The sequence below is a fragment of the Vombatus ursinus genome, unplaced genomic scaffold (assembly GCF_900497805.2).
Source record: "Vombatus ursinus unplaced genomic scaffold, bare-nosed wombat genome assembly UNPS02014810.1, whole genome shotgun sequence".
In the NCBI taxonomy this organism is placed as follows: domain Eukaryota; kingdom Metazoa; phylum Chordata; class Mammalia; order Diprotodontia; family Vombatidae; genus Vombatus; species Vombatus ursinus.
In genome coordinates this window covers 28,518,317-28,545,497 of record NW_020954588.1, presented here as the reverse complement: position 1 = coordinate 28,545,497, position 27,181 = coordinate 28,518,317, and the positions used below count along the sequence as shown (strand labels likewise).

Genomic DNA, 27,181 nt, shown 5'->3' with positions numbered 1-27,181 from the left:
GCTTCATTTCATAGCTACCATGTTTTCCCTTTTATCAAAGGAAGGCATTTTATATATATATATATATATATATATATATATAAACTAAAGCTTGAATGTTTATTACATATATTTAACAAGGAAAAATCTTACCAACTGTATTAATTACAGAATTATTTAGTTGAAAAAAATTTTGAGAAGCCATTCTCTTAGTGGGTAGTATTCTTGACTGGGAGTCATGAATACCTGGCTTCAACTCCCACTTTCAATGAAGTCAAGAAGCATTTCTTAAGCACCTACTATGTGCCAGACACCAGGCTAAGTACTAGTGATGCAAAGAAAGGCAAAAACAGTCCCTGCCCTCAAGGAGCTCACAACCTGATGGGTGGGGGGGGGAGGGAAGAACATGCAAATAACTCTATGCACATGACAAATACAAGATCAATTGGAAATAATCTCAGAGGGAAGGTAAATATGTGACCATAGACAAGTCACTTGAACTTGTCTGAGTGGTAGTCTCTTCATCTGGAAAACTGGGATAAAATAAGGCACTCTCTCAGGGCGTGCTCGGAGGTTCCAATGAGATAATGTATGAGAAGCACTAGACAAGTATGAAACTAGTCCCATATAATACTAATTGTTCTTGCTGCTGATGGACCTTAGGCAAGTGACTTAAACTTACACTATTTTCATCTGTAAAATGAGAGTGTTGGACTTGAGGGCCAAAGACCATGATCTCATAATACTGTAGACTAACATTTTGTTGTTGAGTCATTTCGTTGTGTCTGACCCTTTGTGATCCCACGTGGAATTTTCCTGGCAAATGAGATACTGTAGGAGTTTGCCATTTCCTCCTCCAGTTCATTTTACAGATGAGGAAACTGAGGCAAACAGGGTTAAGTGATTTGCCCAGGGTCACAGAGCTAGTAAGTGTCTACGGCCAAATTTGAACTCAGGTCCTTCTGACTCCAGGGTTGGCACTCTATCCGTTGTGCCACCTATATGCCTGGAGACTAACATAACAAAATATTACTAGGCTCATTGTTTTATGCAACAATAAAGGCAGTCTTACCCTAGTAAAGGAAAAGTGAATGACCGAGACTAGACAATTCAGCTCCAACCCCTGCATCCCAAATTACTTCTGTATGATGTATTCTGATGATTCTCCAAGAGGATTATTTTTTTTAATCTCTGAATCACCAGGTTAGTTGCATTAACCACTTATTTTGTCTGGCTTCATAGTGTCAGGCCACAAAAAATCACTGAAAATGCAACTGACATTGTAATTGTCCAGTAGAACATAAGCTTCTTGAGGGCAGGAGATATTTCATTCTTGTCTTGGTATGCCCAGTGCCTGGAAGTGCTTAAGAAATGATTTTTAAACTAAATTATGATAAAACTAATATCCACAAATGTTTTAAGCCAATATTTGAAAGAAATTAGGTCCTTCTATTGTTTTTCCCCTCCTACCTAATGAAATATACTTTGATCCTGTCTATGTTAACAAGTAGGGGAAACTCCAGATAATTCCGTGAGTCAAGAAGTATGTCAATAACAGGGTCATATTCCCTAATAGCTTCTAATCTTTTGGTACAGAGCCAAGGATCATTCCTATCTCTTATTGCACTGACGTTTTGTACCAGGGAGAGCACAGATGAGGTGTTACTGATAGAAGGACAAGAAAAAATGTCAAGTGGTTTTCCCCACAGAGTTGCTCATTCTAAAAGGGTCCCCTCTTTAACCTTCCCTAACTGATGACCTGTTTGCATGAGAATATCAAGCAGGATGTATGTTCTGATCACCCCAAGAGCATAGGGAGGCCTCAAACTGATATTTAAGGTCCATCTGCTGGAAAATAAATCAAAAATTACTGTCAATGCTAGGAACATGTTGGTGATTCCCATATCACTCAAGTAGCCCCTTAAGACAGATGACAATTGTAAAGAGGCACATTTAGGTTTAATGTCAGGAGAAATTGTCCAACATTTTTTTTCCTTTACAAGATGGAATGGGCTGTCTTGGGAGCTTGTGGGCTCCTATCCTACCATCAGTTTTGCCACTTCACCCTAAAAGTCATGGGGTCCTTCTATCTAATTTGCAAACCAAAACCTCCTTATATGCGTTATCTCTCCATTTAGAATGTGAGATTCTTGATAGCAGGGATGATTTCACTTTCCTGTTTGCATTCCCAGGTCTTAGCACAGTGCTCTGTACATAGTAAGTGCTTAATAAATGCCTTTTTCATTCATCCATCCATTCATACATTCATTCATTCATCCATCCATCTATTCATCTCTCAGTGCAGGTCTTCAAGTAAAGACTGGACGATCACTTGTCAGGTATGAAACGGAGGCAACCCTTGCCAGGGTGCGGTTCGGACTAAGGGGCCTCATAACGCCCCTTCCAACTCTGAGATTCTAAAGAAGTTAGCTCCATCAGCATAGGAACATGGGACTCTCTCTCTCTCTCTCTGTGTCACACACATAGACACACACACACACACACACACACACACACACACACACACACACACACGACTGAATCTGTGATTTCATTAGTCCAGGGAGCTCTCAAGTGGAGAAACTCTCTCTACTACTGCAAGTAAGCACCGTTTCTGAAACTTAAAGTCTTGGAGAACTTCCTGGGACGTTGGGGGATTCGATACCTTGTCCAGGGTCATACAGCCAATAGATGTTAAACGCAAGACTTGAATCTAGGACATCTTGGCTTTTTGGCTGGATCTCTCTCTATTGTGTCATACTGCCTTCCTCTCTCTTTCTAAAAAATAATTTTCAGTGTTTTTTAAAAAGATGCACACAGTGCTCTTAATAGACGATTGTTATTCCTAATGCAAAATATCTGGGAAAGTGCTTTTGAATCCCACATAAATGCAGAGAGACCCTCAACCCATGTTGCAGACCTTTATGTTGGGGTGCAGGCGCATTAAAGTCCTCTTGCTGTATTCGCTGTTGATGCCAAGGGCTAGTTCAACCTCTTTGTAGAGCATCACGAATATCCTCACCCCTTGTTGCTATTAAAAAAGAGAAAAGAAAAATAACTGGTGTTCTCAGTGGAAAGTGCCCCTCTCCAGCTCATTTAAAGTCTTTGGCCATTGGGAGCCAACCCATCTTTCTCCTTCCATGCTAGGTTCCAGGCAAAGTGGACAACCTCCTGTTTCCCATACATGACATTTCATTTCCCACCTCCATAACTTTGCGTAGGCTGTCTAGTCTGCCTGGGTTACTCTCCTTCTTCACTTCAGCCTCCCAGAATCCCTGGCTCCATTCTGGGTTCAGCTCAAGGGCCACATTTGTCACAAAAATTTTCCTGATCCTCCCTATTGCCAGCATCCTCCCCACTCCCTGCCCAGTATTTAATTTATGTATATTTTGTATTTATTTATATGTACAACTTGCTTTGCTACCTCAATAGCACTCATGCTACTTGAGGGCAAGTACTGCGGAAAAGTCTAATTTTATTAATATTATTAGATACAATATGAAACAAGAAGAGGGTATATGCAGATTTAAAGCCCTATGAAATTACTTGAATGAGTGATATGAATTGTATTAATGTTCACATTTGTACAGTGCTTTCAGTATTTTCTTGAAGTTTACAACCATCAGTACTGGAATTATTATCCCCATCTAACAGCTGGAAAGACTGAGGCATGAAAGGTTAGGTGACTTGCCCAGAGCCCCACAGCTCAAGTGTGGCAGAGGCAGGGCTGGAACCCAATCCATTGTACCACATTACCCATGGTTTTTTTTTTGTTTGTTTGTTTGGTTTTTTTTTTGCTTATAAGGCTTAAAAATAAGTATGATCCAAGGGAACATCAAAAAGAAGTGAATCTAAAGTAAGTTTCATGAAAGTCATCTAGATACCAAAATATTTATTACAAAACTCTTTGTAATAGCAACACCAGCAATAACAAAACAGAAAAAATAAGTGTCTGAGGTTGGATTTGAACTTGGGTCTTCCAGACTCCACGTCCAGATCTCTATCTTCTGTGCCATTTATTTAGGCCACGCCCTTCATTTACAAGTCAGCAAATTCAGGGAAATAAATTGATTCTCCCAGAAGTCACACAGGCAATGATTGTCAGAGGTGGAATTTGAACCCAGATCTTTGGATTCCAGTGATCTTTCCCCAGTTCCACATTCCTCCTATATTTTGGGGTCTTTTCCTTGAAAAGCAATAGCAATTTCAGTCAAACTGGTGTATTAGCAACCCATTTCTCATACATGGTCCTCCATCTCTCATCTCTGTCCCTTTGCCCAAGCCCTATCCCCCATACTTGGAGGCCAATCCCTCTTCACGTCTACCTTTTGGACTTCTAGGTCTCTTCAAGGCTCAGCTCAAGGGCCTCCTCTTCCACTGGGTCTTTCTGATGCCCTAGCTGTCAGTGCTCTCCTGGACCCTATATTATTTTGTATTTACTTTGTATGTGCCTTATACTTGCTTATCTATCTGTGTCCCTCCCTGCCCCTAAAGCTCCCATAGAATGTAAGCCTCCTCTTCCATTCTGTCTTTGTATCCTCGGTACCTTGTATACAAGTAGGTACTTAATAAATGTTTGCTGAATGAATGTGCTATGGTAACTGGAGCTCTAAATAGATTCTGGATGAAGGAGAAGAATAGGTTTGGGGTGAACAAACACAGGAGTGCTGGACGACTGTACAAAGCCTCTGGAACTCATCCCATCAAAGAACAGGCCTATTCAGATATCAAAGGTTGCCCATCTCTATCGATTTCAGAGAGCCTGGGGCCCATTAATGCAAGAATAAACATCCTCCCATGACTGCAAAAGTTCATGGATTTAGTGTGTGACTTTCAGGTGCTAAATTATTCAAATGATGGGTGTTTATGAGAGTATGAAAATGTCAATTCAGTTTTAAAAATTGATGATGCAGATGTTGCCAGGGCCAGGCTAGATGAAGAAAAAGGACAAAGACACCAATGCATCACAAGGGAAATTAATCTAATGAAATCAGCGTTTCCTTGGGAGATTTATGCCGTTATCAGCAATTTAATGATGAGTTTCAGAGAATATGGATTTACATGAAAAGAATAATAAAGGATGATCAGTGTTGGTCACTGTCACCGCCTGAACATCCGGGCCATGAGAAGCAAAGAGAAGCCATGGTAGTAACATAATGGAAGACTGGTCCAAGTGCCCACAAACCCAATGATGATGCAAACACACAAACCCAAAATATAGGGGGAGCTGTTAAGACACAGATATGGCAGACATGGAAGACTCTATATTCTGTGACTCAAACTCCAATCTAGCATTTCCAGTTGCCCATGTCCAAAACTAGCTCTTTACTTCTGATTTCACCCTTTTCTAATCTGTTCCAGCCTCTCCACATTCCAGTTCAAGGGAGGCTCAGTAGTACAGTGGACAGAGTACCAATTTTAGAGTTAGAAAATCTGAATTCAGATCCCAAATTCTGCCATTTATGAGCTGTAGTGCCTTGGGCATGTCACTCTACATTTCTGGCCTCAGTTTCCTCAGATGTTCAAAAAGGGGGTTAGATTAGATTATATCTTAAGCCCTTCCTAGCTCTAAATCTATGCTCCTATGCCACATACCACCATGGGATCACTATTTCTAAAATATTCCTGTGACTACACCCCTTACTTGCTTATCTCCTTCAATATAAAATGTCCCCAGGGGTACACCGGAAGAGAAGAAAGAACACAAGGAGGGAAGGAAAGGTTTGGCAATATTGAGTATAGGGAAAGGAAGAGGAAGAAAAGGCAGAGCACAAGCCAAGAAGGAGATGGCATATAGCAAAGTGTCATCATGGGTCGTCAGACCTGATCTAGGGACTTTAGTGATAAGTTCTAGAAAACAAGAGTCCTTCCAAATCACAATGGAAAGGTTATATGCTTAACTTCCTGGATCAGGATAGAGAAGATGACGATAAAGTTCATGGTAATTATCTTTCTTTGTTTCGCTAGCATTTAGCACAGTGACTAATGTATAATAATGTTTATTGATTAACCAACAGATACATTCACATTCCACTTAGATGGGCTCAGGTATTACTATATGAGGAAGAGTATGCTGAATCGGTAGCTAAGTGGCACCATAGCGCATAGAGCGCTGGGCTCGGAATCAGGAAGACTCATCTTCATGAGTTCAAATCTGGCCTCAGACACTAGCTGTGTGATCTTGCCTCATCTGTAAAATGAGCTGGAGAAGGAAATGGTAGACCACTGCAGTATCTTTGCCAAGAAAATCCCAAATGAGGTCACAAAGAGTCAGACATGGATGAGCAATAACACCAACAGATGTAGTGAATATGGATAGAGAATTGGCCTTAGCATCCGGGAAGATCCAGGTTCAAGTCCTGCCTCTAACACATACTTATTATCAGTGTGACCTTGGGCAAGTCACTTAACTTTTCAGGGTTCTAGGCAACCCTCTAAAATGATGAGTTACGGAGAAAATGTCTATCCATACCGGTATAAGAAGTTCCTTGGTGTTAATTCCTCATATCAGAGAAATCATAGGTCCAATCTTGGTCCCTAGCCCTATTACTATATGTTTATAGATGCACGGGTTCAAATCCCATGTCTGACACTGCTGAGCTGAAGAACCCAGAGCAAGTCACCTAATCTTGATGTACACTAGGTAGCCCCAAGGGCCTTAGATTCCTCATCTCTAACATAGCGTTGAACTAGATGTTCTCTAAGGCTTGTTGCAAAGTTTTTTTCAGTTGGACAAGGCATTTCCATCACACTTTAGGACTTGGGACTGTAATAACAGTTGACGGGATAAGAGGTGTTAATAGAATGCATTATAAAAGATTCATTCCATAGAGTCAAACATTAATGGAGAAAAATGGCACTATGAGAATGAGACTATGAACAAGGAGCATATTGCTTTTTGATAAACTATGAGAAAAATAGGGGAATGATTATATTTCTCTACTAATGTCCTATCCCAATTCTGCCTCATGGCTTGATGGTGACCCTGGCTTCTTGGAGGCTGTGCCAGGGGAACATAGACTGTCACAGGTTTTACAAAGCTGAAAAAGATTGGGGCGGGGGGGGGGGCAGAGACAGAGGATGCAACAGGTGTCTGAAGACTGACTTAGATAAATTCAGAGAAGCCTGTCTCAGAAGGCTGGCCACCAGGAAATGATTTGTGTGTGTGCAAAGAAACTAACAAAAATGGAAACCTTAGAGAGAGAAGTCACTAGATTTACCATGAAGTGGTTCACATGCAGAGAACATCATAGAGCCCCCAAGTACTAAAGTAAGATTACGTTAAAAATCAACAGGAATTTTTTTTGGGGGGGTAATGGGGGGAATACGTCTGTCAAGTACTTACTGCTTTCCGTTTGAGAATATAGTCTAGTCTCCAACGATTTCCTTCTACCACTGGGCGTTTCAGGAAGATTTCTGGACTCAACCTAAAATCATATAATCCCAAAGTTACTCAAATGATCTGTAAAATCAACTGACTTTTGCTTTTGTCTCAATAATGAGAGAGAGAATCAAGAGTAAACTTATCCCTATCCTTCCCTTGGTTGGTAAATAGTCTGGCCCACATATGGTGGCAATAATAATAATAAAAATAATAATAATAATAATAAGAAGAAGAAGAAGAAGAAGAAACAGTAGTGTAACTAAAAGACACGCCATGAGTGACATTCAAATGAATTCATCTAACAATATGGTGCCAAACAAGCATCGAACAAATGGTTATCATTTGTATTTGTTTGGGAGAAATGGAGGTGTTTATCATGGGAGCTCAGGACCGAGTCTTGGCCAAGAGAAATTGTAGAAAGGTTATCAGGGTCATGAGGGTTATAAGGATGTCAAATTGACTAAGCAACACAGATTATGCAAGAAAATGGTAGAAGTTGTACAACATATCCTAGTAGGTTGCAAAACATTTAGCGGCTATTAAATTTCTAGAAAGAAATTACCCAGAACCAGAATTATATACCCAAAGCTCTTTACTTTTCATAAACTAACAGTGAACAAATTATACAAATACATTCCCCAAAATATCCTTGAGAATTCAACAAATAAATTTTATTACAACTGGGGAATTCTTAAAGACAAAAGCACTACCCACAATCATCTGAACATACCTCCCTGAGTGTAGGGATTGTTTCATTTATCATACTTATATCCTCAGTGCCTAGCACAGCGCCTGGCTCGTAATAAACAAATAATAATAATAAATAATAAATTATTTTGTATCAAGCTATAAAAATTTAAGGATAACATTTTCAATAGAGGTAGCCATGCTGAATGTTCAATTTCCAAACTATTTGGAATTAAAAGCTTTTAGAACATAGAGCTTTAGTGAAAGATATCAAACGTATATGGAAACAGGCCAAGGTATATATCATCCATGTCTTGCCTGCTACTCGAGTTGTCCAAATTAAAAAAATAACTTGGGTTGGAAGGGACCTTCCATGTAATCTAGTCCAGATCCCTCATTTTTTATGGAAGAGAAATCATTATGGCATCAGGGAAAGAGCATAAGATTTGGAATCAGGAAGTATTGGTAAATGTTGGGTAGGTGACTTTTTGGTTATAGCAATTTAATTCCCTTCTTTCTCTTCCTTTCCATTTTTTCCTCAATTGACTTCTGCCTAGGTTCATCATTATTTCCAAACTGTACACATTTCTAACTTTGTCCCAGGGCTGGTTCATGATGGGACCAGAGGTGGAAGGCATCTGTCCCTGTTAAGGTGGTCCTGATCCAGTAACTCTCCCATCTCTGTCTTTCTCCCCTAACATATTGGTCCAATCTTTGCTCCAGATCTCAGAGTTATTTTAAGAGGACAAGAATGTTAACAAGTGTAAAAGAATTTGGAGGAATTATGGAGCAGATAGTGCCACCCTCCCTTGAAGGAAGTTGGGGAATCTAAGAGACAGAACTGAGGAAAGAGACCATTGTAGATATGAGAACAACCACTGTTGAGTGTCTACTCCCTAAACTAAGGGCTGAATTTATTTCTCAGTGTTTCTTTGGGCAATTATCAACAACATGAAGGGAGTATAGTTTTCATTTTGCTTAAATATATATGTGGTCAATATCTGATTTTATCCTTGGGGAAATGTTAATCTCTGGCAACCAGTGTCCAAAGAGATTTTCCTTTAACTAATATGGAGTGTGGGGTAGAGCAGGGAAGATTTAACCTGTGGATATATTTTAAAGAGGGGCATCTACGTAGCACAGTGGATAGAGTTCCAGGCCTGGAGTCAGAAAGACTCACCTCAGACACTTACTAGCTGTGTGACCCTGGACAAGTCCCTAACCCTGTTTGCCTCAGTTTCCTCATCTGTAAAATGAGCTGGAGAAGGAAATGGCAAACCACTCTGGTATCTTTGCCAAGAAAACTCCAGATGGGACCACAAAGAGTCGGATATGACTGAACAGCAACACAGCAACCTTGTTACTTCATTGTTAGACCCCATAGTGGGTCTTAATATGATGTGGATGGGTCTGTAGTGTCCAGCATCACTGCTATTCAGGTTTTGTAATGACTAAAGGAGCTTTTCTAGGCTAACCTAGGGAGTTGACAACCATCATGGATAACAAACAATAGTAACAACAATGATGATGATGCACGTTCGTTTCTCTTTTAATAAACCTAGTTTTCATCTAAGTTCCATGAAGTTGTGATTCCCTGTTGACAAAGCCAACAAGTTCTTATTCATTAAATATATGCAAGGTATGGATTGTTCCATTTTTGTCTTTGAATTCTTGGTATCCAGCAGTGCCTAACACCTAGAATATGCCTAATATTGAATTTAATTGACCATGTCACTCTCTCTCCCATGCAAGGGTCTCTTATAGTATATGGTTCATGAGGAGGAGAGTATTCCAAGGTTGGACAGGTGGTCAGCTCATTTCCCAATGTTTAGTATCAAGAGCTCTCTCAATTAATTGTTTTGTAATAAGCACTATTCCAGTGCCACTAAACAGCAAAAGACCAATGTATAACTCATGTTTATTTGAGTTGGGTTTGTTGAAGGCTATGCATTACTTCAAGAAATGAATCACAGTTGGCAGGATCTCAAATGACTATCGAGTACAGAGAGCATGAAAGCTTCCAGACTGAAGGACATGGCCTTGGGCCTGCTGAGTTTGTTTCCTCTGCTAGCTGTCTCTATGCTGATAGCAGTATCTCTAGCTACATGAAGGTCAAAAGATGAATCTTTGGCAACCGTGCAATTTGAGTCTGGATTACTCTGGCTGATATAGAGAAAAATCTCTACTTCTGATGTGGGTTGTTATCAGTAAAACCTCTGCTCTCCACATTTTCTTGAAGATTTACAAGCACTAATTGGCCAGGGCCACACTCCTGCTGAAGGTCTTGAATGTGTAGCAACTCTAGGAAGTAATTACTTCTTCCCATTTTCTTATCCCCATTTTATAGATGAAGAAATTGGGGCTGAGAAAAGCTAAGTGATTTTTCCCTCAAGAATGGAGGAGGCAGCTTTGATTTCAGAGTGTGTTTTCACCAGATATTGGTCTCAGAGTCATTACTCATTTAAAGGTAGACAGGAGGAGAGAAAACATTCAGCACCCTGTCTCTTCAGATACCTAAGAGGCTGGGAATTTGTGCTTTATTTTTCTGAAGGGTCAAGAAGGACATTATTCTTTTTCAGAAACCAAGAAATGAGTTTTTAATGGCAGCAATTATGGCTACAGTCTCGTTCATGTCTGGCTCTTGCTTTATAAGAAGTATTAAAAAGAAAAAAAAGGAATTGGCTCCTAAATATGGAATTCTATTTCATACAGGCTCCAGACTTTAAAGTTTTGTTTTGACAATCAACTCGTGCTTACTAGGTGGGGACATTATATGGGTGAGACATGAAAGGAAAAACAATTAAGGAGGGTCCTGCTGCTGCAAAGAGGGTTAGATTTGGAGTCAGGAGAGACCTGGGTTCAAATCCTGACTCTGACACTTGCTAATTATGATCACGTACAATACATCTCTGAACCTTGGGTCTTTTCATCTGTAATATCACCTGTAGTACAGCTAGAAGCCTATTGGGTGAGAATAAAGAATCCCCTGGGGGAGATGAGGGGGGTCAGGTAGCATTATTCAAACTTGCACTGCATATTTCTATTGGCCTAGAACCAATGACCACATTTTGCATAATTATAACTCTGACTGGTGCAAATTCAAATATATATGACCTCTGCCGGGGACTCATTACACGCACTGCCTGGGACTTAGCTAAATCTATAACTTAGAGTGTTGCTGTGAGGCCCAGAGGAGACAATGCATGGAAAGTACTTTGCAAATCTTAAAGTACTATATAAATTCTACAGTTCAGCCAAACTGGCAGAATTTGAACTTGGCTCTGACTCCAATACTGTATATATCACACAACCTGACCCATACTGCCCACATTCAGGTAGTATTTTCCCCACTTCATGCATGTGGTCTCCCACTGCTTTTAATAAGTTTTTGGAAGAAACAGTCTTTAAAAAAAAAAAAAAGACAGATTGCCAGGAAACTGAATTCCTAGAAGGAAAATAACAACATTTGCTGTGGCTGAACACTTCCAAGATGTCTTTTTGGTCTGCCCTGTGGATTCTGACTGGAAAGAAAACTAGGCAGGAGACCAGGTCAAAATACAAAGACTCCAGGAATATACCTTCCCACTGTCTGAATGGGTTTTCTCTTTGAAGCTTCTGCCACTAATTTTCATCAGGAGCTATCACAGACTTTAAATGGAGGTGTGAGAAAGCCTCAGCTTAATTCAGAGCTAACAAATTAGAAACCCATCCTGCGTAGCCAATAGTGCCAATCATTCTATCTGACATTTGTAATGATGACCCACAAATGTAACTATTGCAGTATCTAAGAAACAAGACTCAGAGGGACACTTGCTCTGCAGCCAGCAGCAAAGTTCCGAGAAATCAGAGGGCTGGCCAAATGAAGGCTTTGTCATTGAACAGTCACACCCGCTCGGCCCTGAAGTCCTCACTGAAGTCAACTGTAGGGCATCTCTCTTCCAAACAACAGAAAAAGAAATCTCCAAGCTGAAGATATTAAGGCCCTGCCTGGATGCCAAGTTTTCTGAAAAGGTCTTTGACTAGAGACTTGAGCCCTGAGTTGGTTCAGACCACTGTCAGACCATCTGGTCGTGATGTTAGTTTCCATAATGTAAGTCTTTTGCACAGGGCCCCACAATATGGGGAACATCGAAGGGGGAGACCTTTGGACCAGATCCCCACTTGTGAATACTAACCACCAATCCGTGATGAAAATCTCTTCTTTAGCTTCTTCCATTGCATTTGCTATGTCTTCAAAATACCCTTTTGCATTAACATACCTGCAAGAAAACAAACAGGTATTTTTAAAGTTTTCATTAAAAAGAAAATCATATCTCTCATGGCAAAGCATCAGAGTTTGTTTTCATTTCATTTCATCAGTGAAAAAAATTATAGTATAGAGACTCCCTCTACAGATGTGAATGAACAACTCATGGTCTTGATAACTTTACATCAACAGATATGTATTGACCACAAATCTGCACCTTACAGTCTGACAATTGCCTAGAACACTGAGAGGTTAAGTGACTTGCCCAGGCACACAGCTAGTATAAGTCAGAGGAGGAATTTGAATTCAAGACTTCCTGACTCTAAAATCCAACCTCGTAGCCACCATATATGCCATGCTGCTCTCTGAAGGCATGCTATAGGGTTAATAAAAACAATAAACGGTTTGACACAACCAGCAAACATAGATGGAAAATGTCTCTTTCTGCCTTAAAGAGTACAGTAAAAAGAGTGGCATAATCAATTCTCCCTAACTGGTTCAAGGACAAATCTGACAAACAACATGCAGAAATAACATTTCCATGTAGCAGGTGAAGGTCGGAAAAGTCCTTTATTTATCCCTATCTTGTCTGATCCTGATAACAACCCTTCAGGAGAAGAGCTACAGGTTTTCTCACATTCATGTTAAAGATGGAAGAAGTTCAATGACTTTCCCCACTGTCATTCAGCTAGTTAAATATCTGAGGCAGGATTCGAACCTAAGCCTTCCTGCACTCTGATTCCTGGGTTAGGAAATACTTCCTTGAACCTTTCAGGTATTATAGGTGATGGTTTTAGTTTATGTAAAATAAGGGTGATTACTAATGATTCTACTGGGGGCTTCAGAGTGTGACTTTCTGAACAGAGCTGATAGCCCAAGAGCTCTGGAACCAGAGGTCATTTACCACTAATGGGAGGGTCCTGGCTTTCAGCACGAAACCACTGAAAGTTTCTCTTTTAATATTTAACAATAACCACTAGCCATTAATGAGTGGGTAAGGAAAACAAATTTAACCTGAATGTGCTTTGTTATTAGAGGAAAATTAACTGGCAAGTAAATCCTTTGAATATTTATAGGATCACATATCTCAACTGGGAAGAGACCATCTTGTCTAACCCTCTCATTTTACAGATGAGGAAACCACGTCTCAGAGAGTTTGGGCGATTTGTCCAAGGCCACAGAGCAAAGTGACATAGGTTTTGAACCTAGACCTTCTAACTCTAAACTCTATAATGGTCTTTTCCATCCTACCACACTGATTCTCTAATGTACCAAGAAGAAAAAGTCCTGTGTACTTTTTATATGGCTGAAGGTTCAGAGCTCAGCCTATAAGATTGAAAACCCATCATAAACTCATCCAGTGGAAAAAAATTCTTAAGATACCTAAGTAGGAAAATTCATTTCTGCCCATTCTTCCACATGATGGCAAACACCTTTCAAAAAAAAGGAAAGGAAAACACCATCCAAATTTTGAAAGATCACTTTAATTTTATTTTATTATTCTAATTATATTGTAGAATACTAAGGAAAGAAAGCCTTAGGTCAGGGGTTCCTAATCTTTTTGTGTGTCCTAGACCCCTTTGACAATCTGGGAAAACTTAACGACCCCTTCTCAGAATGACGTTTTTAATTACATTAAATAAAATACATAGGTTTACAAATAAAACCAATTATATTGAAATACAGTCTATAGACAGGAAGACTACAGTCAATCACCTGTCATTTAATGGTGGGTCTAATAACTATAGGAATTTCAAAGGAATGACTTGCAACAACCGTAATGTGATATGAAAACTTCTGTGATTTCTATTAGTAATAAAGTCAAAAGTTCCACTGATACGGTTGTGGTTTGTTGCCTACATTCATAATGGAAAGAAATGCTAATTATAATGAGAGATTATTCAAAATAAAGATATAATTCTTTCCCCATCCAAATACATAGATGCCCTGAAACCATGGGTCTCATGTTAAGAATCTCTGCTGAAGGAAAATTCCTTACCATTTGGCCAAGGTATTCTCCTGAATCGCAGCATAAGATCCAAACCTGTGCTCTTTGAGGAAGTTGGCACCATGTTTCTGGATAAATTCTTCAATGGCCCCGCCCCACCACCGTGCGTGCCTGTAGCTGTTACATTTCAAAATCAGTGTCCTACAAAGAGAAGAAGAAAGGAGTTTTAGAGGGTGTAAATGATGCCCTGTGTTCCATTTCTACAAGGGAATTTCTATTCTGAGGATATAGACTGAGGATTAAACATATCACACGATATTCCCATAGTACCTACATTTTAGTGAAATAGGACTGAACCTGTAAATTATTTCACCCCAACATCCATGAAGAAATTTTCCCTATTAATACAAATTAGCATCTTCTCTGCAACTTAGGATCTCAGAAAATTTCTAGGGGGCACCAAGAGGTTAAGTCATTTTTCTGGGTTAAGTAAATTTTTTAGGGTCACACAGCCAGGATATGTCAGAAGTGGGACATGAAACTGGGTCTTCCTGGCTTTGAGGCTGGTTCTCTCTCTGTCTCTCTGTCTCTCTCTTTCTGTTGACTGCTATCGCTCAAAAATGGATGTGTACGTCATTAAAACACTCCAATACCAATCTTGTAAACGTCGATATTCCTTCCAGTGAACAAATCATCCCCCATCCATGCCAGCCTGTCTTGCGCAATCCTTATCTATCTCTTCTAAAACTTTAACATAACGGGTCTCTCATACTCTTGACCTCTTGAGAAAACCAATGGAACACACAGTCATCCTTATCTCTAACTAGGCCATCTACTATTTCAATCATGCATTATTTTAATGACATCAACCCATGTAAATGCAATTAATTCCTAATCAGAACCAAAACTTTTCAAAATGCATAAGACAAGTGAAAGAACAACTTTTGAAAATATTGGAAGTAGCTAAAAGTTCTCACCTTGAAAGATTATCAATCCGGAGCCCATATTTTGTTTCAGTTTCCTTCTTCCCTATCTTAATGCTGAATTCTTTGTCTACCAAAAGGACAAAAGCAATGGCTCCACTGTCGGGCTTCATGTAGAGTAAGAAGGAATCTTTCACTATTAACCACCTGCAAGGATATATATAAATTCCATAGAATCACTCAAGATGAACAATATACATCTTTATCCTGACATGACCTGGTGCTTTACTAAAAAGATAAAAAAGAGAAGGAACAAGAATTTCTTAAGTGCCTACTATGTGCCAAGCACTATTCTAAGTGCTTTACAAATACTATCTCATTTGATGTCCCCAACAACCCTGGGAGGTAGGTATTATTATTATTATTTCAATTTTACAATAAAGGAAACTGAGGCAGACAGAAGTTAAGTGACCTGCCCAGAGTCACCCAATAATAAGTGTCTGGGAGGGGACTTGACCTCAGGTCTTCCTGACTCCAGGCCCAGTGATCTATCCATTTCTCCATCTTGCTGCTGATACTAGAAGCATCGTAACAGAGGACTGGACTTTATTCAATTAATTTAGGATAAATCATTGTATGACCATTCTGCTTTGAGCATCCTTGTTGACCACAAATTATGAATCATTTTCAGAATTCATAACAAATTATTCTCAATGGAGTTAAAAATGAAAAGAGATATTAATCAAATAGTAAACATAGATCTATTACGTTGCCACCCATCAGGGTAGGATTAGAAGCATAGCTGAGAAATACAAATGGTGTAAATGAGAAGGTGTGGATAGGCTGTAATCTGTACCAAAGTGGGGAGGCCCCACAAAAATAGTATCGCCATTGTACAATGTCAATCAATATATCCTTATATGCGATGGGGGAGGAGGGACAGGGGACCAAACCAGTGATTTCACTGATGGTTTCACCAATTTATATTTATATGTAATTTATATATCCCTTACCAATTTATATGTGACCTATTTTTTTGAGGCAATCTGGGTTAAGGGACTTGCCCTAGGTCACACAGCTAGTAAGTGTCCAAGGCCAGATTTGAACTCTGGTCCTCCTGATTCCAGGGTCAGTGCTCTATCCACTGGATCACCTAGTTGCCCCTCCTGTGACCTATTTTTAAACTGGCATCTACTCTGCAAATTAAATCTTAGAGAATTGCCTTGGAGCACTACAAGGTTAAGTGACTTGCTCAGGGTAACAGAGCAAGTACATTTCAGAGGCAGAATTTGAATTCAGGTCTTCCTTGACTGCAACTCCAACTCTCTAAGCACTAAACTGAGTTTCCTCTCATTCCCATTTTGCAGATGAGAAAACTGAAGCCCAGATCAAGTGATTCGTCAGTGTTCACATTGCTGGTAAGCATCAGAGGCAGTAGTAGAACCCACATCTCTCCTGAACCTAAGTCCAGCAGCCTTTAACTCTAAGGCGCTATCTCTCCTGAGTGTCTCTCCCTTTATATAATGGATGAGATGACAGAAATTGAATGTCACACTTTTTTAATGAAAGGCTTTAAATCAATTGAAGGGTCTGACTATTTGAAGGAAAATCATGATGGGGGTCTCTGTAAAATAATTCTTGCTCCCCAAACTTCTCTGTTTTGTCCATTTGGATTTTTTGTATATCTGACATTATATTGTTTTTGTTTTTAAGTGAAGGTGATGCTACATTAGCCTGAAAGTGAATTTCTTTCATTCATTCAACAAGCAACATTTTTAAAAAGAACAGCTGCACAGTGGACTATAATGTGTTGGGGGAATTTACAGGGGAACATGGAGAAATGGTGGACAGGCTGAGAAGGTGGGGATGGATTACAATCTGAGCCAGGAGAGGGTGTACACATGTCAGTGAGCTCCCAGAGCCATCCCAGTGTGAACATGAGTTCATTTGGAATTAATATTATGCATTTTAAGCAAGAGCCCTACCGGCTTCAAATCCAACCTCCCTGTATTTCCCTGGTTCTCAGTTTTCCCTCCTGTAAAATGAAGGGGGTCAGACTAGATGCTGTCTGAGATCCCTCCCAGCTCTCCAATTTTGTCTCTGCTCTCAGGAGCACCTAGTTCAGTGACCGGTATATAGTAGGAGCTTAATAAATGCTTCATGGATCCATTGATCTTTTCTCCTTCCTGCTCTCATACTCGCATACGATCAGCTGCAAAGTCTTGTTGACTCTTCCCAGCAATACCCCTTCCACTCATGCCACCATCATCCGGCTCAGGTCCTCATCACCTCTCACCTGTACTTTCCAGGCTGATTACACCTCATTTGTCCTCACACATTTGATGTTCCAGCCAGACGGGCCACATCGGTTCTGCTTCCTGCACATGACATTCTGTCTCTCATCTCCATCTCCATCCTTGGGCATGTTCTGACCTCCCTGCCTAGGAAGTTCCACCTCCTCACCTCTGCTTCTTGGAACCCTCTCTTCCTTCAAGGCTCAGATCAGTCTCACCTCCCGCTAGAAGCCTTTCCTGATTCCCTCAGTGGTCATCATGAATTTGTCCCTATTTATATTAATTTACCATTTTCTTACCTGTGAAGATATTGTTTCCGGTAGGAATATCATTTCACTTTTGGTTTCAATACCCCCAGTGCCTAGAGCACAGTAGGGAATTAAAAAATCCTTACTGAATTGCTGGACTGAACTACTACATATTTACCTCCATAAGATTTTACAATGGCGAGGTATATTTGACCTTAATGGTATTTCACAATTTTGTGGGGTTGTTAGGGCAAGATCTGTGATTTCACTGCCTAGGAAGTGCCTTGTGAGGAAACTCCCTCCACTCTCTGGAACTTACAGACTTAGTGACTTGCCTAGGACAGCGAGGGGTTAAGCAACTTGCTTGACATAGCTAGTGATGATGATAATAATAACAATAATAATAACAATAACTAGCATTTCTATAATACTTAAAGTTTGAAAAGCACTTTATAAATATTATCTCATTTAATCACTACAACAACCCTAGGAGGGAGATGCTATTATTATCTCCATTTCACAGATAAGGAAACTGAGGCAGGCAGAGGTTGTGTGACTTGCTTAGGGTCACACAGCTGACATACATCTGGGGCAGATTTTGAACTCAGGTCATCCTGACTCCAAGTCCAGTGTTCTATCTGCTGTGTCCCCTAGCTGCTTCTACATTTCTGACACCAAGAAATACCACGCCATGCTGTCCTTCTCTATAGTATAAGCATTTTATTCCTATTTTACAGATGAAAGTGAGTGCTAAATGGTAAAAATAAATGGAAAAGCTAAGATTCGAATGCAAAGAGCTTGCTTCTGAATTTGGTGTTCTTTCCCTTGTACCATGATACCTCCCTCAGTGTTGCTTTGCCCTCAGATCTCTGATGATGACATTATTATTAACACAAGTCCTAACAATCCAGTGATTGCAAAACTCAAAGAATGCTCTCCTGACAAGTATGGGTCACTTTGCGATGAATTGTGTGCGACAGAGGCAGCCTTTTTAATGAGTAAATGAGTATCAGCTAGCCAGAAGATAATATTCATTGATCTACTGACACATCCCATAATATTCAATCACTGGGTGAAGTCACAGTTCTGTAAAGTAAATGTCTGCAATTACGTGGCAACAACCACCTAGCCTTCTCTTCTGGGCCAGCACTCAAGCTCTAAGACACTCCTAGTTTCAATGGAACACTATGGTTTTGAAACCCAAAAGTTCCAGCGGAATTGGGACCCAAAGTGATCATTCTACTTCCAGCTTCCTAGGAAAAGGCTGAATGGGAGAAGGAATCAGATAATGATTTGTGCAGAAGAAGGAAAAGGAATCATAAAGGAGATGCAGAGCTGAGAATAATGCACAAGATTCACTTGAGGAGGGAAAATTTGGAGCAACTTGGGAAGTTGGAGGAGGAGAAAAAGGGACTAAAGTGGAGGTCAGAGGAAGAGGAAGTGGATGGATAGAGCACTGGCCTTGGAGTCAGGAAGACCTGAGTTCAAATCTGGCCTCAGACGCTTATTAGCTGTGTGACCCTGGGCAAGTCACTTAACCCCAACAGCCTCAAAAAAAAAAAAAGACTGAGTGGGACAGACAGAGGCACAGATTACTAAGACAAAGGAAAGGAAAGTAGGGGTCAAGGTGCTAACAAGTGACACATCTAGAATTGAAGACACCCACTAGTAATTCACCAGGGTTATTTCTCCAGGGTGTAAAGAAAGGAGGCTTTCACTTTCAGGAAATAGGGAAAGCAAGGACATTTTCGCAGTAGCCCACATGCAGGATGCTATATTTATATTTCTCACAGCCAAGTGACTGTTGTCTCTGCTCAAAGGCTAACCTGGTCTCCCTCCTAAAAGAGAAGATCTGGATGCTTAAAGAAAGCCTTTCTACCCTCAAGGTATTAGGAAGAATAAAGAGTTCCTTTAAAAAAAAAAAAGGAAGAAGGATTTCATGTTAAAAACAAAGATGAAAGAAAAAGGATATGATGTGGCAAAGGGGAATGTCGACATGCCAGGAGGTTGGAGGGCAGAAGAATGTCACACACAAGAGGAGGAGTGAATGTCATGGATAAATTAAAATAATAATGATGACAATCATAGATAACATTTATATAGGATCTGCTATGTGCTCCAGGCACTGTGCTTTATAAATATCATCTCATTAGAAACTCATACCACGAAACAACCCTGGGAGGTGGGTGTTATTATTAGCTCCACTTTAAAGTTGAGGAAACCGAGGCAAGCAGAGGTTAAGAGACTTGCCCAGGGTTACATAGCTAAGTAAATGTCTGAAGCTGAATTTGAACTCAGGTCTTCCTGATTCCAGGGCCAATGTATGTATATAATGTGTATTGTGTATATATGTACATATACATATGTGTGTGTGAATATACACACATATACATTATCCATGTACACACATATACATTATCCACATATATAAATGAGATAGGGTTAATAAAAATGGAAGGAACAGAGCAAGTAGTATATCTCTGTCACTGGAGGTCTATAAACTCTAGCCAGATGACCATTTGTCAGGGATAATGCAGCTAAGATTAATGCAATGGGAAAGGCTAGATGAAATGACTAATGCTACTTGAACGTTGCAGTTCCTTGATTTTAATCCGTCCCCGTTTGTAGGTAAAACTACAAGTAAGCCGTTCCTGGTCAATGAGCACCTGACCCACAGGAGTCTCTTGGCGATGAGTGAGGAAGGAAGGGCAGAGCTCGACCTTAAGAGAGTGCAGCTGCTGGCCCTTCCATGAGGATGACGATAAACAAGTACTATCAGGTGAACAGAGCTGATCCAGCGCAGGTCAGCAGAAGCAGCTGTTGGTCGACCTTCTCGTAATAGAGAGACTGCAGGTGACAAAGAATTTCCAAAGACCTGTTAAACCACATGACTGCTTCCCACTTCTAGTGATTCACGTGGGGGGGGGGGCGGTGAGGTGGCAAGAGGAATGTGGAAGAAGTAGTCTTGGTCAAGAAATTGAAGAAAGCCCTTCAGGGCACAGAGTGGGTTTCCATGACTGCCATCAATCAAAGATCAGTGAGTCAGAAGAGATAGTAGAATGGAGAAGTGAACGTGACGTTTAAGAAGACGGTGTTTGATATCAGGACTTAGATCCAGAGAATCACAGCTTAAATGACAAATAATAACTTCCTAACTAGGAGTAGAGTGTACCTGACAAAGCTTAATAAAAATCTATATTATAATAACAACTAGGTTTACAAAGCACTTTACAAATATTATCTCATTTTATTCTCATGTCAACCCTGGGTGGGAAGCACTATTATTATCCACCTTTTGCAAATGAAGAAACTAAGGAAGAAGTTAAATGATTTGCCCACGGCTACATAGTTAGTAAGTAGCTGAGGCTGAATTTGAACTCAGGTCTTCCCCCACTCTAGGCCAAGCCTCTCTATCTGCTGCACCACCTAGCCACCTATTTACCTAGAGAAATCTAATCTGAAAAGGAAAGAAGACAGAGACAGCTCCATTTCAACAGGCTGGACACCTTAGAATATGGTTATAATGTGCAAATAGATATCCAAAATAGCCATAGATCTTTGAAGTTCAGAGGAAGCAAAATTCAGGAAAAGAGTCAAAAATGAAAGACACGGCAGGATTATTTCTATACACACTCAGTTACAAGTACCATGAGCTATACTTGTTACCTCAATGAATCAAAAAGGACCTCATAGGGATCGCTCAGAATTAGCAAAATGAGAGTCATGGCTCTTCAGGAGTATACTTTATTTCAAAGGAACAGGGCAGTAAAAGATGCTCAGGGGTTGAAATAACACCATATGGTAAGAAGATTTACTGAAGTGAAAAAATCCAGGACGAAAGAGGAAGGGATGGCAGCCAGCATTGGAGTAAACATCAACTGTGGCAGGGACCAAAGTGATTTAGTTAATGGAGTGTACTACAGACCACCTGGACAGAAGAGATAACTAGATGACAAGTCTGGCCCATGAGCATAATCAAGGAACTGTGCTGTGGCTAGTTATCCCTGACAAAGGCAGAGCAGTTAATAATTTCTTACCTTGCTTTAATCATCCTTCAAATGGTAAAGGAAATGGGGCAGCTAAGTGGTGCAATAGAAGAGAATCAGCCTTGGAGGCAAGAGGACCTGAGTTTAAACCTGGCCTCAGGCACTTACAAGTTGTGTGACCCTGGGCAAGTCACTTAACCCTGATTGCCTCAAAAAAAAGGGGGGGGTAGAGCACACACTGAAAGGAACTTCTCTTTGGGATCTAATTCTCAGTGACAAGGAAGAACTTTTTTGGGGTATAAATGATAGGAGTTTTGAAGGGAGTGACCACTCTGTCTTTGAATTTTTGACAGGAAAGCTAGGAGTAGTTGGGGGTAGCATATTTTAAAGGGCTCATAGGGTCCCATGAACTAAGTCAGTCCAGAAGGAATGAGAAGTTCTCAAGTACAAAATTCTAAAGCAGCAAAGAGGAATGAGGAAAAAATGGAGGGTTTATCTAAAAACACTTATTTGGATGTCCAAAACATGTCCTAAACTGAATTCATTAGCATTCCCCCAAATAGCCTCTCTCCTCCAAACTTTCCTACTTCTCTGGAAGGTACCTCCACCTTCCCAGTTCTCCAAGTTTACAACTTGGACCTCATCCCCAACGCCTCCATCTCTCACCCCCTAGATCCAATCAGGTGCAAATCTGACCATTTCTACTTTCATTCAGAATCTCTCTCACGTTCTTTTCCTTCACTTCACTCAAACAGCTACCACTTTAATTCAAACCCTTATCATCCCATTTTATTGAGATTATCACAATAGCGTCCTAATTGGTTTCCTCACCACAAAGTTCTCATCAGTCCAGTCCAACTTACACGCTGCTGCCTAGGCAATTTTCCTTAAGCGTAGTTCTGATCGTGTGACTCCCTTCTGGGATCTATAGACTCTTCTGTTTAGCTTTTAAAGTGCCTCACAATCTGATCCCAACTATTGTCGCAGTCTCATTGGATGTTCTTACTTCCCCTCCTGAATGCTGGGATTCAGCCACACCGGCCTTCTCTCTGTCCTCCGTGTCCGGAGGCTGTGCTTTCCTCTGGCCATTCCCTTTAGTGGAAAGTACTCATCCTTACCCTTGTGCCTCACAGAACCCCTTTCTCTCTTCAAGACGCAACTCAGATACCGACTGCTAGCACCTGTGCTCCCTCCCAAACTACCTTGTGTTTAAGTGAATTTGTGTTTATTCACTTTGTGGTTACCAAAAGAAACACATGCAAAATGTTGAACACAAGCAGGGACTGTTTACTTCTTGGCATGTGCATCCCACAGTGCCACAGAATATGTGCTTAATGAATTCTTGTTGACCTACAAATGCCCTGGGAATCCTCCGATAACCTGCCTCATTGGACCTTCCCAATCTTCTTTCTCCACCACATACTTAGACCCCATCACATACTCTATGATCCAGTGACTCTGGCCGCCTTGCTGGTCCTCGCACAAGACACCCATCTCTCAATTTCTTGCATTTTCTCCTCTCCCCATAGCATGTCTAGGTTTCTTTCCCTTCTCCCCTTCACCTCTTGGCTTCCCTGGCTTCTTTCAAATCTCAGCTACAATTCAACCTTCTAAAAGAAGCCTTTCCTGGTCCCCCTCAGTCATCACGCCTTTCCTCAGTGATTACCTCTCATGTATCCTGCTGATACCTGGTCTATGGGTAGTGGTAGGCATGCTGCTCCTTCTATTGTTCAGTCATGTCTGACTCTTCATGACCCCATGGACCGTAGCACGCCAATACCGTCTATTAGGTTTTCTTGGCAAAGATACTGGAATGGTCTCCAGGCCATTTTACAGATGAGGAAACTGAGGCAAACAAAGTTAAGTGACTTGCCCAGGGTCACAAAGCTAGAGGCCAGATTTGAACTCAGGTCTTCCTGCCTCTAGGCGGGGTGTTCTATCCACTGAGCCACCCAGCTGCTTCCTTACCCCCCACCTCCATTAGATTGTGAGCTCCCTGAAGGCAAGGACTCTTTTTGCTCTTTTTTGTTTCCCCAGTACTTGGCACAGAGTAGGCATTGAAATGTTTAACAACTCACATATTGGGGTGGGGAGGATGTACAGAAGAGAGAAGTAAATTCAGTTAACGGAGGATGCATATAAAAGCAGGAGGGCACTGTACAGAATAAACTGACTTTGGTGAGGAAGGTTAAGGAAAACAATTTTTAGCCTTATTGGAAAAAAAAAAGAAGGGAACAAAGAAAGGATAGATAGGGCTGCTTCTTGGGACAGATGAAACAATAAGGCAAGGCAGAGCTTCTCAGTTCTCCATTTCCTTCTGTTTTCTCTGTCATGGAGAATGATCTTTGGGCTGAGGATAACAAAAACAGCTAGGAAGGAATTGATATTTAATGTAAACACAGTTTATAAATTCCTCACTTTGCTGCCCTTGGCACATTCCAGGCACCAGGCCCAGACGAACTGCACCCCTGGGTAGTAACAGAACTGGCAGATGTGATGGCTGAATCCCTGTGAATAGTCTCTGAAAGACTATGGAGAATGGGAGAGGTAGCCCAGTATTGGAGAAGGGCAAATGTCCTGGTTTTCTAGGAAGACAAGTCTCCGAGTCAGCGGGCCAATGGGCCTGCGAGTCTCCAAACAGTAGACCAGGGAGCCTGGGAATCTCTGAACAACCGGCCAGTGGGCCTGGCTTTGATTCCTGCCAAAATTCAAGCATATTATATGAAGGGGATAGCTGGTGGAAAATTAGAAAGTGAGGCGGTACTTAAAACAAGCCATCATGTCTTCTTCTCTAAGAAGTCAAGCCACACCAATACGACTCATTTTTGGCAGTTACTAGACTAGACCAAGGAGCATGGAGGACCTTCATGTATAAGAAAGAACAGACTTGTTCTGTTGATCCTAACTAGATAAGGAGTGGAAGGTGCAAAGCGGTAGTTAGATTTGATGTCGATGACAACCAAAAACACTATAGATGGGCGCTATTCACAAATGGAATGTGCTGTCTTGAGAGTGACTGATTCTTCCTCACCGGAAGTGTTCAAACTAAGGTGGGATGGCCACTGGTCAGGTATGCTGTAGTGGGGATTCTAGATCAGTTACAGACTGGACAAGGTGGCCTCTGGGGGTTTTGCTTCTCTGAGATTAGAACATGGATAGTATATCTTGTTTGGCTTGTTTTTGAGAGAAAGGAGAGAGGAGGAAACCCTGAAACAGGTAAAAACAGGATGATGGGATCGTGAACATGCTATGCTCTTGGCCACCATGCCCCACCCCTTGCTTCTCCACTCCTCTTGGGTTATCTCTACCCCCATTAGTGTGTAAGCTACTTGAGGTCAGGGATCTTTCTTTCTTTTTGCTTGTTATTTGTGTAACCCCAAAGCTTAGCCCAAGGCATGGCATACAGTAAGAGCTTAATAAATGCTTGTTTCCTGCCTCCTTGCATGTGGAAGCAAGGTTCATGATTGAATGAAAGATGAGGGAGGTCAGAAGAGGATAGGTGATTATGAGATAAAAGTTTCTGGTAACTCATCTCAGATACCATGATGGTTAGACTTCCTAAGGAGTAGGCTACTTGGGCAACTAGGTGGTTCCTGGTGAGTACAAGTCTTCCAACAAGGTTTGGAAGATGACTAGCAGCCTGAGAGTTCTGCAAGAGATTCTCATTCATTCACTGAACAACCATCATTGGTACAGGGAACTCCCAGATGAGGAGACTCCCTCTATCGATGTAGGCTGGCATTTTCTCTGTAACTTAGAGTCTTAAAGAACCACCTAGGGGTTAAGTCACTTGCTCAGGGTCATGAAACCAATAGGTGGGATTTGAACCCAGAGCTTTCTGGCTCTGAGGCACGTTTGTTCCATCTATTTTGCTCTCACACTGGCTCTCAAGCATATATAAAATAAAATCACTTCAAAATAATTATTTTAAGACAGTATGCACTATTAGCAAGGGCTAGAGTAGGGTATGGAACCTGAATTGTCCCTTGAAAGAAGCTAAGCATTCAGGGATGGAACAGATTAGGTCAATCAACCAACTGCATTTCTTATGCACCTACTATGTGCCAGGAAGTTTTCTAAGTGCTGAAGACAAAAACTAACCAAAATGAAACTGTTCTTGCCCTCAAAGAGTTTGCATTTGGTATTAAACATTTGCCTTTTCCTGTCATGTCAAACTCCCTTCATAGTGCAAAGTCACAAAGGCCCAAGAATCCAGTGGAGATACCAAATTTTATCTATAACATGATGACATGTGTATATATATAGCATATATAATGTAATGTGTATATATTGTACATGTATACATATATAACCTAATGTGTATATATAATGTAACATACATAATATGTATATAAATGTATATACACAGATAATAATATCATACACATTATAAGTACACAAAATACTCATAAAATAGTTCCAGGGCTATTGGCAGGGGGAGAGAGATGCCTCAGTAAGCCTCTGATGTTCCTTGCTACACTAAAACTCTGTTACTCTGCTTAAAAATTTACTAACTTGCTTGTGTTTCCTTCTTCTTGGTGTATGGCCATTCTAGGAAAAAAGAGGAAGGGCCCAAGAGGGTTGTTATGAGCGACACAACAAAGGGATGGTCACAGCCAGGTGTCAGATAATTGTCAAAGTGACTCTCGCCTTCACCAACGAAACCATCTGTTCTACGGCAATGTTCTCCCTGAATCTGCCCAGAAGACATGATCATTCTCCCCATTTGATCTTGTTGTTATTCTTAATTTATAAAGCACACTCAGGAAATGCTTAATAACATGAAACATCGGCTCCAATCAACTTGGAAATGTTTTTTTTTAAAGTGTTAAAGTGAAGGCACATTCCATCCCTGGGATAATTAAATCAGCAGGGGCTCTTTGGCAATGTCACTGAGGCCAGCTGTCATCTATACATAGGAATGGTGAGAACATTTTTAAAGTAATTTCATTTTCCCCATAAATTAGTTCATGTGAAGCTAGATTTAAATCTGCCAGTGTAATATTTTCCTCAAAAATTCATTTCAACATCTCAATTCAATGCCATTATTATTATTATTATTATTATTAATTATTATTATTATTATTAACTAAGCTTTTCCTATGTGCTAGTGCTAGGGATACAAAGACCAAAAAATGGGAACCATTCCTGCCCTCAAGGAGCTTACATTCGACGTGTAACAAGTGCGTCTTTCTAGTTTGACTTCCTGTGGCTAGGGTGGAAAGTAATGAAAGGACCCAATAATGTGTTTGAGAAAACAGATGATGGTGACATGATGATTGTCCAAATGGCTCTTTTGCTTGGAATTGCGCTATGAAAAACCATGAGTATGTTTATAGAAAAGGCTGCAGACATATCAGTGATTTCAGCTATAAATTTCAAGACAGCAAAGTGGGAATAGCCATGAGGGAAGCAGTTTCATGGGAGCATAGCTCTCATTTGCATAGGAACATCTGATTGGGGGGTTCCTCCGAGACCCTCCATGG

General features: G+C 40.7%; 1 protein-coding gene across 3 annotated transcripts in view; it reads right to left on the bottom strand.

Moving 5' to 3' along the window:
• Positions 1–27,181, bottom strand: part of PLD1 (phospholipase D1) — a 261,073-nt gene that overhangs the window by 85,251 nt on the left and 148,641 nt on the right. For all 3 annotated transcript variants that reach the window (XM_027875838.1, XM_027875839.1, XM_027875836.1), the window contains 5 exons: positions 15,222–15,374; positions 14,296–14,445; positions 12,226–12,309; positions 7,325–7,406; positions 2,900–3,010 (listed from right to left, as the gene is read on the bottom strand). In XM_027875838.1, the coding sequence (XP_027731639.1) occupies positions 2,900–3,010; positions 7,325–7,406; positions 12,226–12,309; positions 14,296–14,445; positions 15,222–15,374 (580 nt within the window). The remainder of the gene's footprint in view (positions 1–2,899; positions 3,011–7,324; positions 7,407–12,225; positions 12,310–14,295; positions 14,446–15,221; positions 15,375–27,181) is intronic.